General features: G+C 35.3%; 2 protein-coding genes across 3 annotated transcripts in view; one reads left to right on the forward strand and one right to left on the reverse strand.

Annotated features, from left to right (window-relative positions):
- The window catches only part of LOC112462973 (scavenger receptor class B member 1), a 36,259-nt gene extending 29,309 nt beyond the window's left edge, over nt 1–6,950 (forward strand). The window contains exons 3-10 of one of the 2 annotated variants that reach the window (XM_025029079.1): nt 1,118–1,209; nt 2,627–2,787; nt 3,055–3,193; nt 3,299–3,502; nt 3,637–3,781; nt 3,911–4,168; nt 4,251–4,369; nt 4,578–5,012. In XM_025029079.1, coding sequence (XP_024884847.1) covers nt 1,118–1,209; nt 2,627–2,787; nt 3,055–3,193; nt 3,299–3,502; nt 3,637–3,781; nt 3,911–4,168; nt 4,251–4,369; nt 4,578–5,012 — 1,553 coding nt within the window. Of the gene's footprint in view, nt 1–1,117; nt 1,210–2,626; nt 2,788–3,054; nt 3,194–3,298; nt 3,503–3,636; nt 3,782–3,910; nt 4,169–4,250; nt 4,370–4,577 lie in introns of both variants that reach the window. The other variant, XM_025029080.1, reaches the window with a different exon arrangement.
- Nucleotides 6,910–15,983, reverse strand: LOC112462974 (X-linked retinitis pigmentosa GTPase regulator). Its single transcript, XM_025029081.1, has 12 exons — nt 15,881–15,983; nt 12,663–12,788; nt 11,317–11,409; nt 10,749–10,811; nt 9,780–10,103; nt 9,272–9,424; nt 8,935–9,099; nt 8,731–8,852; nt 8,558–8,641; nt 7,651–8,446; nt 7,459–7,547; nt 6,910–7,357 (listed from the first exon to the last, which is right to left on the reverse strand). Exons 1-12 carry the CDS (start codon nt 15,966–15,968, stop codon nt 7,334–7,336), a joined length of 2,127 nt encoding a protein of 708 aa, XP_024884849.1. The 5' UTR covers nt 15,969–15,983; the 3' UTR covers nt 6,910–7,333.
- Between the last annotated feature and the right edge of the window lie 506 nt (nt 15,984–16,489).

Here is a 16,489-nt window from a genome sequence, read left to right on the forward strand (position 1 = left end):
TCTCTGGACATTATACATTCTTATATAGATTTATATATATAAAATGTTTATATATATACATTATAAATTATAATACAATATAAATATAATTGAAAACTAATTATAATAAAGATACCATCAACTCTCCGATTAATATATAGACAGATATATTTGACATCTAATTATATATACATAAATCTATCTTTATGCAGTAGTGTCAAAGATAATATAGATTAACCAAACCTTGATGTTAAGATCTTTTGATACTAATCTTAAACTGTTGCCACGAGAAACGTGTTTTATAATATATTCTCCAAGTTATCTACGTGCTTCGTTTGGTTTTTGTTAATATAATTTTCTCATGCATATATGGACGAAATTGGATTGTTAAAAACTTGGCAAAAAGTAATTTTGGTTTATCTTATACAATCATCTCAAATAAGCAAGTTTTTAATAGTTGAATGGCAATTTTTGTTAATGAAAAATTGTCATATTTACAGCACAAAAGAATAAGTAATAACATACCAAATAAGAATTACACATCGTTTCTTATTTTAATAATTCTTCAAAATTCAAATTGATATATATAAATATCTCTGAAAAGCATTATCAATGAAAGAACATATGTATGGACTGCATTTACAGCACAAAAGAATAAGTAATATACTAAATAAGAGTTACACGTCGTTTCTTATTTTAATAATTCTTCGAAAATTCAAAATAATATATATAAGTTTCTCTGAAAAGCATTATCAATGAAAGACCATATGTATAGATTTTATTTACAGCACAAAAGAATAATTAGTAATAGTATGCCAAATAAGAGTTACACATCGTTTCTTATTTTAATAATTCCTCGAAATTCAAAATGACATATAAGTTTCTCTGAAAAACAAATTATATCAATGAACATATGTATAGATTTTATTCACACACAATGTCGGCAATACTTGATACTCGGCACTAATTTTCAATGTAGGTCAATGCTTGTTCTATGAGAAATACTGGGTACCTATAGTGTCGACATCCATTAAAAAAAAATCGTTTGCGCAAACATGCATTGAGCATATGCGTACATTTAACATCGGTGCGTTTTGACACCTGCACCGTTAACGCTACTATCACTTTTTTTTTGCAGGCAGGATAGCAGCGATCTGCCTAGGTCTTCTTGCACTTGTGATCGGTATAGTGCTCAGTAGCATACCGTGGGTCGATTACCTCATCTTGAAAGTAAGTATATGAAACTTTGAGTACATACAATCGTAAAATGATTCGATAGCTCATAAATATGTAATACAGTCATCGCTCGACGTTTTAAAAAACTGTGTACTTACTTATTTATCGGTATTAAGAAGATTTAAAAAATCATGTATATTACGTGAGCATGTAATAAAATCTTTTATTTGTATTGTCAGGATATTTTACAAATTGCAACGAGTATATATTTATCATCTTTGAAAAGAATAAGAAAGAGAAGAGATAAAAGAGATACAGATTAACTTATATTGAATTTTTGAAATTTGCAATTTTGCTGGCGATTATCTATTAATTTAATCGTGTTTAATCGTAAAACTGTTTTTGTATTCTAGTTTGCTTTCTGTTTTTACTTTCGAATTTAATGATGTGAGATTATATTGAGATAAAACTAGTATATTTAGACAAAGTAAGTCTCGCGCAATGAATACTTAATATTTTTTACAGCATGCATGTGCGAAGTGCATTAGCATTCGCAGTAAATACCTTCGCGAATGTCTTTCATTGTCCAAAGCCATATTACGCATCCATATATGTCGTCTGCAGATAATTTATGCCTGCATATGCAAATGACTGTCAGTACAGCAATTATGAATCAAATATATTCGTACAATTTTTGTTTGAATAGTGCTATTTGCACAACTTTAATTCAGAGATTGTGATAAATAACTCTCTTTTAATATATTAAAACTAACTTATTATATTATTAGTATTATTATAAATTATCACAATTAACGAATTATTGGAGTCAAATGTATGACTTATTGTTGGAACTGTTAGCAAAAATTAATACGCAGATTCTCTACACGATTTCTTCTAACATTATTTCACAAGTTCTAACGTTTCAACTATCCGCGAGATTAGATCAATCTCCGGAAAAGCGATTGGATTAATCCGTGTTTTGTTGTTTAATTGCTACAAGTTTTGCAACATAAATGGAAATTTATTTCCGTTCTTAAACTTTCCCTTTCCGTACATTTCCTTGTTGATTGAGAAAAACAGCAATCTGTATTTATAAAAAGAATGAAAGTGACTTCCCACATCTTAAGAAAACAGTTGAGTTCTTATTAAACTTGTATTTATTTTTCTATTTTTAATTTCTCCGGAAATTATATGAATGCAAAAACTTATCCATGTAAGAATACCAGGTGCTTCACGGAATGATCGGTGCGAAATAACGTTGCTCGCTAATAATCCAATTTTCTCAATATTATGAAAACTCTGATCACATTTCTCTTCGAGTCGACTAACGACTATTTTGCATAAAAATATCACGACAAATTACTCTAAAGGTAACGCAAACGTGCACGTGTACAAATTGCAGTTTTAATGTGAGAGAAGCCGTGTATATATGCTGGTAATAATATCGGCAATTCACCTGCTGCTTTTCCAGCAACTACGACTATGGAACGGCTCGCTCTCCTTTCAATATTGGCAGAAGCCAGGCGTAATTCGATTGACCAAAGTCTATATATTTAACGTAACCAACACGGAGGGTTTCCTGCAGTATAACGAGAAGCCGAAACTCCAGGAAGTTGGCCCGTTCGTATATCGGTAAGTCTATTTACAATATTTAGTGCTGAGACAATCGAATAAGGGTCCCTAAAAATCGCATTCAAATATATTTTTTCTTTGAATGGTTACGCACCTTTAGTTTCAGTTTAATTTTTAACTTCACTTTTGGTTCTCAATTTTTTTAACATCTTCCATTAACATTCTCATGTAAGTCTGCAAACTGTCTGCACAATCCGGATTGTGTATTTATAGGCGCAGCTTTGTTAGACAACACTAATCAATGAGAAAACTGAATACTTTTTGCAGAGAGGATATGGAAAAAGTTAACATCGTGTTCCATAATAACGGAACGGTTAGTTATCAGCATAAGAAAATTTTAAATTTTGTGCCTGAAATGTCTTTAGATGGAGATATCAAATTGATGGTGCCGAATATACCTTTGCTGGTGAGTTTACAATGTAGAAGTAAAATACATTTTTATCAATCCAGTATAATTAAGAGCGCTTATCAAAAATTTAAAGGTATACGTAAACACTTCTTTTCTTTGTAGACACTTTCGACGCAAAGCAAGAGTCTCCCTCGTTTCATCACAATGGGATTGTCGATTTTCTTGAGCGGAATGCACATGAAACCCTTCGTTCCTGTAACTGCGCAGGAATTAGTCTTCGGGTACGACGACCCATTAGTTAGCCTTGGTCACAAATTTCTTCCCAAAACAAGACGGCCCATGAGCAGAATGGGCCTTTTTCTCGGAGTAAGTGTTACGCAGTAATCATTCACATATTTGCTTTCTATATTCTTTTTATGCAAATAATTGGGTCGTTGTGAAATATTTGGTATGCGTCAACATACTTGTCTAGCAATTTATAACCGAAACTCTGATTGTAGAGAAACGGTACCTTGAGCGAGATATCTACGATATTTACTGGACACACGGATATGAAAGAGTTCGGTTTGATAAATCGATTGAACGGGCTCGATCATTTGCCGTACTGGCCAAACGCACCGTGCAATTCTATTACGGCTTCGGAAGGTAAGCCGTTCTTTATTTTATAAGACAGAACGACGTGCTAAAAAATTTTAATGAAATATTCAATCGCTTTAAATTTTTATAGCAGTAAAATATAATTGGACTGTCGAATTTGGAATGTTCTTTTTGCAGGATCTTTTTTTCCGCCGCGGGACCGGACTGGTGCGGACATCATTCACGTCTGGGACAAGGATCTCTGTAGGACATTGCCGTTACAATATCGCGGCCCGGTAGAGAAGGCGGGCATTAAAGCGGATTTGTACACTCCGCCGGATGTACTTTTCGGTCGACCGAACGAAACAGCGCCTACTGAAGATGAATGCTTCTGCTCGGACGGCATTGCCAATTGCCCTCCGCAAGGCTTGCAGGATATTAGTCCGTGTCAATACAGTAAGTGTTCCAGATTTTACAAAATTAATAGAATTCTTAAACATTCTTCGAATTTTATTAACATCCATGCTTTTTATTTCAGGTGCACCAGTATATCTCTCGTTTCCACATTTTTACAAAACGGATCCTAAATTGTTAGATGCTATTGACGGACTCAAGCCGGTCGAAAAACTGCACAGATCATATTTCAAAATCCAGCCAGTAAGTAAAGCATAGAAAAAAATCCTACAAATCCTAGATATGTTAAGCTTTCTTTATTATTTTATTAACACAATCAATTTAATTGTCTATTAATTAAGATTGACATTAATAAATTAAAATATGAATATGTAAATAGTAAAAATAAATGGTAAAAATACCATGTCTAAGATCTAAGATAATCATGATTCTTTTTTTTATTTCCTTATAGAAACTAGGAGTACCGATCGAAGCGAAGGTTCGCGTCCAGTTGAATCTGAAAGTAGAACGACAGCCCAATATCGCGGTGGTCGCGAATTTTCCCGACATAGTCTTCCCGATCATGTGGGTCGAGGAAGGCATGGAGGAGCTCACGCCGTCCATCAGGCGGTGGATTTACCTGGCGACCACGTTCGCCGACATCGCTGTGCCCTGCTTGACGTACGGCATGATTCTAGTCGGACTAATAATTATCATTACGGTGTTCGTGAAGGCGTACAATAGTCCGGTATTGGCGCACGAGGCGATCGAGCTCGGCAAGAGGACCATCAGGAGAGGCTCGTCCTTCTTGATAAATGGCCAGCATCGACTGTTGGCGGGTCGGGACTCCTACATTTTGCTAAGCAACAACGATATTGATGAGAAGCAGGACATTATAGAGATGTGATGGATGTTGTTTGTGCGTGAATTCTAGTATATTATAGAAACGCTCATGCTAATTATAGAGCGAGCGCATAATTAATGACGCCTAGTCTCGATTTCTCGTGAAGTAAATTAATCTCGATATTAATAAAAATTCGTTGGAGAGACAAAACGAATTTCTTTTTTTTATTGCTCTCTCGAGGATCGGACTCTGATGATTATCGAAGGAACTTAGGATTGCAGTGTTAAACAGAATTCAAGAATCTCAGGAACTAAGGCAATTAAGATCTGAGATGTTTAGGATTTAAAACGCATGACACTCAAGGCACTTAAAATCCGGGACATCTAGAATCTAAGTAATGTAGAATGTAATTAACTTGGATTTTAATTAATATGTAATTTAAGGTATTTAGCGGGATATACAGGACTTGCGCGAAGAATACAAGAACTTTTTATCAAGACTTTAATCATTAATAAAGTATATCTTAAGAACTCTTATACAACTTTTCTTTACGCAACTTACTGAAAGATTACGAGCCTTTTATTTAGGGTGTATTCGGTTTTACAATTTCACCAGACAGAAGCAGAAACTATACGTGGTGTATGTCTAGACTGTAGTTAAGATTCAGAAAACTTCGGCGTTAGTTATTTAAAATGTTCGGAGCCACATATCATTCAAATTGGATTTAAGCATTCCGAGTATTTAAATTCTTAATATTTCGGAATTAAAAAATTAGACGAATTAACGTACGTATGATAAAATTGTCATCTAATATGAGATGGCTGATTTATCTTGTTTAAAAATCGGCATTAAAAATTTAAGCTAGGCGTCATTAATTGGTATGGCATGGTGAAATATAAAATGCGTTTTGTTTGACTGCGTACACCAAAGTTTTGCTTTCGACGGTTTAGATGGACTAATTAACCAATTGCGAAATACGCGCAGCCGAAATTGGTTTGTATTTCGTATATGTAAAAAGTCTTGTTCATTTTACACGGATTTATTCAGTTGAAACCCGCGGAAAGTTTCGTTGTTTAATGGAATTCAAATTCGCCAAAGAATATATATATATAATATATATAATATATACATATATAATATATATATATATATAATATATATATGTACGTGTATCCATGATCTTTCACAATATGTGAAAGTAACATACAATCATTATAATACTTTATAGCAATAATGAAGTGTAATACAGTAGCATTATCCATTATTAATTATGGAAGAAAAGACAAAACTTTTGGGGTTTGACGGGCGCTTATGGATTATACACTATAATCAGGAATTACCTGATGATATAATTTTCAGTATCGCGAAAGATCCCAAGATCATGTTAAATATGTTATTGTGTCTGTGATTCCGTCCTTATTTATATATAATATGCAATATGCACTTGAATATAGAGAGCAACGAGGGGAAAAGCTTCAACAAGCAATTATGTGAATGGATGAAACTTTCACTATAGTAGCGATCGCGGCATGATTGCGGCGTAAGACGATGCTTCCTCTCAACATGTCTCACTCGTACTCGGCCATAAAATCTAGTGCAATATTAGTAATCGTATGTTAAGTATACCATTCGCCGCCAACGTGTGATGAAACAACGTCGATTAGAAGTAAGGTCAGTTGCACCGACAACTTTATAGCGCTACATGTATCTGCGTAAAGCTAATTTCGGTTAAACGATCGGAGAGGAGCGCAGCTCTAGCTTTAAAAAAGAATGTTGAAAAGGCAAATTTAGATAATTGCGGTTAATGTTAATCGACGTCGGTGCGTTATAAGTTAAACATGTTTCGAATCAAATGAGTGATACATCGTGGACGTAATGCGACTGCGTATCACATTTTTAGTACTTGTAATCTATTCCGAAGATAAAAACAGTGTAAGGTAAACTTGTTATTGCCAGAACGGAATTTTGTAATTGGATTTTAATAAAATATGTTTATCCAGATATCACTGTACAGCATCAGTTATCTACGTTACTTTATATGCTATTATACAGCATGTAAATTTATGCGTCTTTCTTATTATAATGGAATCAATTAATTCTTATGCGTGAATTATATATTTACATTGCCCAAGAACGTTATTAATGTAATCGGTGTTTTTTATTCAAGTTTTTCGTCGACATAAATAAAAGAAATTGACGCAATACCTATACGACCTATGCTAATTCTATGTAAATCCATCGGTCGATAAAGACTTGTTTGCGTCTTGATATAGATTATCGGAAATTTCCGGTTCCATTATGTTTTGGTCCCAGCGACGAACCTATCGTAAGTTTTTTTTTATAAAAATATAATGAATTGTAATGTCTCTTCGAAGTTTCTTCGATCACAGGATTGTGCACGTTTTCGACTGGAAAGCAAAAAAGTTATTTAATAATAATCTTATTGTAAAGTAAAAAATTTATATTAATTAATATATCCTTTGTAAAATATGTTTCATTTTAGTTGTACCTTAGCTTTCGGATTCGCTGCGCTGCTTGTATTCTTAGTTCCATTCTGCACTTCTTGCCGTTTTCCTTTAAACAGCTTTGCCATCTTAGCTAGAAAACAATAATCCATTGCGCAATTTTTATTTCTGAATTTAATTCTATTTCATAGTAAATTTTTATTTAATTCTTGAAAAATAAAAGACGCTTGTTTTACCTGTTCGCGGCGGCGGAGATTGCACTACGTCAGCATCGTCCTGCATGCCGTCTGTTTCCGCTTTCTCCGGTTTGTCAACGTGTTCATCTTCTTCGACTTTTTCTATGGAATTCTCGATAGCTTCTATGGTTTCCCTCGAAATTGCTGATGTCGATTTTCTAGCTGATTTTGCACTTGAATTTTGTTCGTTGCTGGTCTTCATCTCTTTGTCATCTTTTTCTTTTTCATCTTCTTCGTTCTCCTTTGAAGATTCTTTTCCGTTCGTATCTTCAACACTTCCAGATTTTAATCTCGGTGGTTTCGGCGGTGGTGTAGGGTTCGTCGTCATTTTCTGTCCCTTTTCCTCCTGTATTCTCGAGATTTCTGTTTTTGTACATAATTCCTCTACGTCTTGTGTTACTGTTGCTGCCATTTCCATATTTTTATTATTTTCTTGTTTTTCATTATTTTCACTAATATCTTTACTTTCGTTGCTTTCAATATTTTTATTCTCATGGCCTTCATCATCGAGATGATCTTTTTCTTGCGAGCTTTCTGGAGTAATTTCTGAAGATACATTCGCGACTTTTTCGTCATTCGCTGAAGATAACATTTCTTTGTTATTTACAATATTTTCTTTTGATAAATCTTTCGAAGCATTTATTTGAGTATCATTAATATCAGATGTTTCACTATTTTGATCTGGATGGTGTAAATCATCCTTTTCATCTGTCGATTTCTCCGTGTTGCCCACTCGATGTTCATTTTGCATATTTATAGGAAGCTTTAAAGGAGGTAGAGAACTATTTTTCTGCTCCTGAAATCGATAAGAGACTCATAAACATGTCTCATTAATTTAAATAATTAAAAAAAAACTAATAATTTATTTTCTATGCGTGAATATGTGCATAACTTAAGTTGCGTTTACCATCGAGTCCGATTGCCGTCGTGATTGATAATCTATCTCATGTCTTCGACCAATTAATATTGTATGACATCCTCCGCAAGCAACCTATTAGTTAAGAAATAAAATAAGCAAACAATTAGAACGCGATAAAAAGTGTGACATACATATTTATTCAAATTGATAAGTAGAGTTACATCTGAAACGAAGAGCTCCTGATATTTGGCAGCGAATGTTACTTCGTGAACGTTATTTTCGTTCTCTTCGAGACCCAACTTTCCGTGTCGGCCGTCGCCACAGGTAAAGAGCTTGCCGGACTCTGTTATTAATAAATAATGTAATTACCGACGAGGGGTTTAAGGATTTCAAGAACACGATGATCGCAGCAGAATTTTAATTACCAGTAAGTATAGCGCTGTGACTTTCACCGCAAGCAATCTTGACGATCTTCTCGTCTTGAAGAGCCCCGCGTGAAAGAAGTTTTGGCGTGTGTGTCTCGTTAACATTTGTGCCCATACCGAGTTGCCCGCTGGCATTACTGCCGGAGCAGTAAATATTGCCATTTTCTAAAAATGTATACAGTCAATTTTTATAAATCTCGCACTTGGCTGTGTTATTAAAAAAAAATTAAAATATGAAATCGAAATTTCTAGCCGCTGAGAGATCCGCAAATATACACGCCGTTCAAACACAAGTAGCGTTCAAAGTATATCGATTTCAAGCTCTATCGATCTCAACCTGCTAGTATGAGTGTGTGATGACCCCCGCATGCGACGTGAAGTGCCGTCGCCGGTAATTGCATCTGCTTCGGTGCAACTTGCGTAGAAAAGTTGATGTTGATTCCGAGTTTACCACTTTCCGACTCGCCGCAGACATAAATGAGTCCGCTTTCTGGAAACGAGTCATGTCGCCGAATTATATACACGCTAATGTATTTTACAACCTCTCGTGCTCGTGCGAGTCGTTATAAGCGTGGCTGTAACGGAAGCGATTTTATCTTGCGGAAAGTGTGCTGTGACGTCTCAGAATACTTGGACGGATTCTTGGAACTCTATTTTATTTTTCCCGGCTCAACATCTTATAATTATTTTATCTTTTTTCTTCTAAGCGAGTATGAAAAAAGATATTACGTAGAAGAAAAATATAAATATGTTTCTGTTCATTTGTGTTGTATTACATATATACTTCAAACTATTATATAATCTGTTATATCAGAAATAAGTATTGTCATCGAGCATCGCATTACCAGTCAAGAAAACTGAATGATAATATCCCGCGCTGATTTCCTTCACCGGTTCGGGAATGGGGACCTTCGTAGGCTTGTTAACCAAACCTGAAATCCCTGGCAATCCTAATTGTCCTTCCAGATTGCTTCCCCAGGCGACAACTCCGCCGTCGCTTGTCAGAACCATCGAATGATGCGATCCCGCTGCAAGTTGGACGATCCGGGGCCCAGCGAGACCACAATCGTAGACCAAGATTGGAGAACTGGAGCTGTCACCTATCGCGGAATTTTCCCGACCCAGTTGACCTTCTTGATTGCTGCCGCACGCGAAAATTTTCTGAGCTCCTAAAAAATTATTTCGATACAACTGTGTAATTTGTTCATTAACTAAAAAACCGTTTGCACATTTTGCAGCGAACCGTGAGAAATAATTTATAGCCTTCGTTCACAAAGAGTTAATTAAGATAGACTGATAAAATTGGCTGTAGGAATATGTTCGCTATTTGCCTGAAGCAACTTTAATCGATTGATAAATTAACATTTCGAATTCCTACTTAGAAAGCTAGCGAAGTGGCGTGCCATTTAAGAGAGTGCTTATCCAGTTGATCCCTTCAAACGAGAACAAGTTTGAGGTTGAATGACTCGGCAAATATTCGCCGAAGTTCGTGACACGCAAAGCCACATATATAGAAACGGCATGCTCACTTAATACCTCGCATCTGCTAATGACAGCTATATGTACATACGTATGAGGGGTGTTCTGTTCCAGACATCGATCGTGTTTTTACGATCTATTGCTTTGGTAAATAGAGAGCCAATTATTTAATCGAAGACTGACTTTTTATTTCTCACGATTTAAATCCTTATATCTGTTGCATTGAGAAAAATTGACAGATATAGATTTGTTTATTATCGAGAGAAAGTGCGATTGAAATATATTTCGTATATCTATTATGATATACATTCGGCTACGCATCACTCGTTTCTCACCTGTACATATCAAGGTGTGCGCTCTCCCACATGCCACATGCGTGACTTTTTCCGGTTTCAGAACTAAAACACATTGGACTCTCGATAAAATCACGAGTAGCAATTCGTTGAAACGGAATGTTTTTAAAGAAATTAACCTCGACATTTATAAATGATTATAAATTGATTTTCGACACATACGAAGTGGCTTTAAAAAACTCATAAAAACTATTCTTAATGATATATTAACAAGAAAAAGATGGCAGCATTTAAACGTAGAGAACGTCATCTTATTAATATTTAACACGTTAGCTATATATATCGTGTCACACCCCATTTGCAATAAGATGCCGTGTAAACACCCGGCGCGCGGCGTGTCACTACGTCTTATTTTATATTATAATCTTTCCATCAGAAAAATACTGTAAGTTATTTCGACAGTTACATGGCTCATCAAGAATGCCTGTTTTTTTTTACCAACGTAAGAGACGTAGTAGTATAATATTATATATATAAAAATATATATAACTCAGTAGTATAATAGCCAATGTGTTAAATTTTTTGCTGCTACTATAAGGTGGCTACAAACTTTTTACACACGATGGTTTGCTAATATGGTTTTTGTGACCCAGACCCAGTTGACCCCAATCGTTACTGCCAAAAACAAAGAGTCTGCCGGTTTCTGAAATAAGAAAAAGACCAAGGCAGTCCAAGCAAAATTGAAGAATACATTTAGTTAGATTATATAATCTCACAGAGACTATCCTTAACATTAGGATAATCTTTAGATTAAGATAACATTAAGATAAATTGCATTTACGTAACATAAGTATTCGAGGAATCTATAGAATCTAAAAGTACTTAGAGGTATAAATCCACGAGTAGTAAACACATATAGTTACATAATTTTAATTACGGTACTAAACAGACAGCATGTTGCAATTGCACATGCAAGTAAATTTCAAGATCCAAAAATGAATCAGAGAAATTATGTGGAGAAATGGCGAGAAATACATAAATACGTTCTTTGTCGCTTGGGTAACAATAAAAAAAACGAGCAAAATAAAATTTGCATCGCAAATAAGATAAATAAAATATTAACCGATATATTTAGTGAATAATTGAGGGATTTATGAGATATTTTATGACAATATTACATCATTCTTACTATTAATTATAGCCTCTCTTTTATTTTTACTATAGCGAGATTTTTTTATGTGCAAGGGAAACAAAAATACAACATATTTCATCGGAACGCGTTGAGCTAATAACACCAACAATGTCGGCTACGCCGACCACTGCGTGTTCAATATCGATTTACCGGGCAGTGGATATTTCTATGTAAGCATAGCTGAACTGTATATACTCTTTACATAGCATGTTACAGAAGCTGTAAATCACGCAGAATCATCATACGGTCTTGCATTATAAAGCCCATAAATTTCAAAATGTTATTATTAAAATTCGAGATTTTTAACGCGTCTTATTGTCGATAAAAATCGGGCTGTATAATGCAAAATATAAGAACAAGATAATATTTTGCGACTAAATTTAGAAAAAAAAAACAAGAAAAAAGATAGCATTTTTGTCTTTGTTTATTAGTAAGTATCTAACTTTGTCTGCCAACATTGCTCATTATGAATACATGGTTTACAGTCAACGTTACACCTCGCAACATTGATTAACGATATTCGATAGAAGGTATAACCAACTGTATTGTCACTCTTTTTTTTATTAGAGTTATTATTTCTTTCCGATAATCCAAGTTAGATCGATTTCAAGTTGAGTTTGAATTATTTGGAGCCAATATGGTATCTGAACCTACTGCTGGATTATATTTGATTATCGGATTTAAACTTGCAATTAGACCGTTGACTGCTTTTCAGGCTGATCGATTATAAATTGCTCTGTAAAGGAACAGATTTAAATACTTACGACAAACAACGGCAGAGTGCTCATCTCCACATTCAATGACGACAACCGGATCCTTGCGTATGAAGAAATGCGACGCAATGTTGTCCGCGAATCTGCTACGGCCGATCGTGAACACCGCCCCAGTCTCTACAACGTACAAAGATCGATACATCGTTAAATATTGAAGGCAGAATGAATCAATCTTTCTATCTTTGAAACACGTGATTTTTTGGATTAATATTTGATTGATCTTGCCCTTAAATTTTGCTCTGAAATAATAATTACGCGAACCTCTTTTTAGAACTCTGTTTTGAGTAAAAATTTGTGCTTAAAATTCTCTAATAAATCTGTACTTGAGGCCACATCTTTATTTTATTATTATTATTATTATATTATCGTCGCTATCATCATTATTGTTATTATTATTATCATCTTTGAAAATTTATTGCAACGTTTGCAACATGCTCGATTGCAATCGTTGCAGATTAGTTTTTCGCGAAGTTTATAAATGCATTATAAGTATATCTGTATTTGATGTATTTGCATGTGAAGCTATAGCATTGTAGCAATCTTTAATCTCCGACTTGAACAGAAGTATATTTAATGTTTCCAGATTCTTCAAGTGTATGCTAACATATATATATATATATAAGAAACGTAATCTTTAAAGTTTCCTTTAGAAAATCGATCTACACTTTACCATTGTTTTCAGGAAAGGACATTGTCGAATCGTTACGTTTATTTATGTATGTTAATATATGTTCACGGTATATAACGGCATTAATACAGTACAGAAATAATCTCTCGACGAGCTAATTGCCGGAATCGTCTATGGATTTTTCTATTTCTGCGTACAATGGGCGGAGTCAGTGGAGTGTTATGAATATGTTGAGTACGGTAACGAGCTACAGTTGAGTGTTAAGTTTTATCGCTGCATAACCTTGGCATAAATTAGGTTTAAAAGCCAACGTGGAGTAAAAAGGACCGGAAAAGCGTTAAGACACCGAATGCCGTCTCAACACGAGATTAACGGTAGGGTATTTCGGTCTCCCTTTACAAAGGTCAATAACGTAAAACCGGCGATAAATCCTTCGAGATTTACGCTTACGTTTTGCTTATCAAAAGTTCAAACGGCGGCCTTTTGCATAATTCATTACGCATCTGTCCTTCATTGGACAACACGAACCATCTCATCATCTTGCTAAAGACTCTTTCAATATATTGCAAAATTATAATGAGGAGTTGTAAGTTGTAATACTCAATTATAGTACTCAAATCTTACCTTGAAAGTATATTTCTTCAGAGACCTTTAGAAATCTTCTCTTAAATCTTTAAACTTGAAAACTTTCATATTTTCTCAACATTGCAGATTATTAATTCTCAAATCTCATCCAAATTTTAGCTTGCATAGTTCTTTAAATATTACCTTTAAATTTTATAATTTTTTAAATCTTATATCGTATTTAGATCCTTTCGCATCTTTTATGTCCTTTTCTATCGATGTAAGGTAAAGGTACCAATACCTGGACATGTACCTATATCCGGACACCTTTATTATTTATAAGTATAACGCGAATTAAAATCAAAGATAAAAGTATTTTTTCTTGTAGTCTGAAACTTCAGTTATAATAGTCAAACGTTTATTTTCATAAATTTATATTTTTTTAAAGGTATCCAGACACAGATACGTGTCCAGGTATTGGTACATTTCCTATGCTTAAGTGTCCGGGTATTGGTACCTTTACCTTAAATTAATTTTAATCGCGGTTGAATTTTATTTTTTTCTAGTTCTAAAAATTAGCAAAAGATAAAAGATAAGTTAAATCGAAATTAAAGTTAATCAGTATATGATAGAAATGGACATTAAACTACATTATTTATACTAATGTCATAATTTTTTGACTTGTAAAAGAAGAATCATAAAATTATGGAAAGACAAAAGCAAACGTATTCTACTTTCATGAAAGATTAATAGTCCTCGAGAGGTTCGCATATTTTCCTAGGTTATTGACCCATGCACAGGTCGGTTAATAGCCGCCAAATTGCTCGGCAAAGCAATGTATGTATACATACATATAATCTACGGTAGTCGATAGCGATCCTACGCGAATAGCAATTCATTCATATGTAACACATTCAAAATGCAAGCAGACTAGGTCATATCGAAGGCACCGGTGGATACCATATGTCTGCATTAAGAAACTATATTCTATCCAAAAATGCAAACAATTTAAAAGATAGAATTTTATTCTTTCTACAAGAAAATGTGAATATCTGTAGATAACAACGTGCGTTACATCTATAAGAAATATTTTATTACAGGATATATTTAGGGAAGAAGTAACAAGTCTCGCTTCATGTTTAATTCATTCTCATGCCGCTTTACTACGTATCGAACGAGCAACTTGAGACGCGCCGTTATTACAAAACGTACGAGTTTATCAGACGAGTTAAGTGGCATCCTCGCGGGAGTTTTTTGTCCCAGCTAATTTATCGAACTTGCAATAATAGCGCGCGATAACGCCGGCCAGTAAGTTAATGCATGAGTACGAATGCACGCGTATGACTCGCATGAAGCACGATGGTGGCATTAGCCGATTAACGACCGGATTGTGCTGGTAGCGGCGCGCTCCTAAGCGACTAGCTACTGTCCGCTATTGAGGACATTCAACGCCACGCGAATTAAAGCGCCGACTAAATAATTATAGAGGCTTTGCGAGCTTATTTGACGAATAAATTGCGTGCCGTTGACTATGTTCGCAAGGGAAAAAACTCGATTATTGCAGACGTCTCTTCGTTCTACAAGCTGTGTATATACAGTGCTCGTGAAACTTAAGCTTAACTTAAATCGCGTAATTGCAATTTTCGCGACCCACCCAATTATCATTTGTCATCGAGTGACTGACGGTGAATCCCGCGCGACTATACACACTCGCGATCGCTCGATAGCAGCAAGACGTATCGATTTTAGTTTGTTCACGCCGTTCACGCGGACACGGTACGGCGAAACAAAGGGGCACACGTCGGCGGGGGTTTTAATAATGCCGGGGGTGCTCTGTGCCCGTCGTTCGAGGGATCGATCGCCGCGCGGCCGGCGTTACGGTGATCCAGAATATGACATAAAATTTGCAAATGCGTGACGAATTTGTGCGTGCGTGCGTGTGGAAAAAAATTCCTCTTTTCCTTTCTCTTTTTCATGTGTGTAAGTGCTATCTTTTTTTTCTTTTAAATCGTTTTACCGGGTATGGTCTCTATGTCCGGCAGGCCCATGCTTGCACCTTGCGCCGCGCAAACTTGCAGCCGACTGACCGCCAGGTAAGCAGGCATGCTCGCCTCGCCGGTGCTGGGCGCTTTCAAGCCGGCCACGTATCCTAGCAACTGGAAATCAATTTCTAATGGCAACACGCGCCGCTGCTTTTCCTCGAAAGCCGAGGAACGGAAGCGTTCTCGATCACGGAGCGGCGGTTCTTCGACGGTATCGCCATATGCCTTAAAGTTAAAGTCTTTTTAAGTTTTGCTTCTTCTTACGTTTCTTCACTATCGCCAAAATAGAAGACAGCGCGCGATACATAGCTATATTTCAGAAATTCAGACAGTTTATGCTCTATTAATGCGTTTATCAGATTTAGCGTGTATCATTATTAGTTCCCACGTAATTATACTCTAAAAATATCGTAGCTATAGCAGAAAGTTCTAAAAAAAGTCTTAAATACATCACAAAGACATTTATAAAAGACGACATAATTTTTTAAACGTTTTTCAGATGTATTTCAAAAGCTTCTGCTCTAGCTGGGATTTATCTCTAAACAAAATTATAAGCTTGCGCACTGTTGTTTATAGTATCAAAT

This window comes from Temnothorax curvispinosus, unplaced genomic scaffold (genome assembly GCF_003070985.1).
Source record: "Temnothorax curvispinosus isolate PA1 unplaced genomic scaffold, ASM307098v1 QBEX01012990.1, whole genome shotgun sequence".
NCBI classification, from domain to species: domain Eukaryota; kingdom Metazoa; phylum Arthropoda; class Insecta; order Hymenoptera; family Formicidae; genus Temnothorax; species Temnothorax curvispinosus.

What these genes read in the sequence shown, in the direction of transcription:
- LOC112462974 (XM_025029081.1), bottom strand. Translation starts at nt 15,968, where the DNA reads ATGCCTGCTTACCTGGCGGTCAGTCGGCTGCAAGTTTGCGCGGCGCAA. An exon ending in GCACTCTGCCGTTGTTTGTC is followed by an intron (nt 11,410 to 12,662) that starts GTAAGTATTTAA and finishes TTCTTATTTCAG; the next exon opens with AAACCGGCAGACTCTTTGTT. An exon ending in TCATTCAGTTTTCTTGACTG is followed by an intron (nt 9,425 to 9,779) that starts GTAATGCGATGC and finishes ACTCGTTTCCAG; the next exon opens with AAAGCGGACTCATTTATGTC.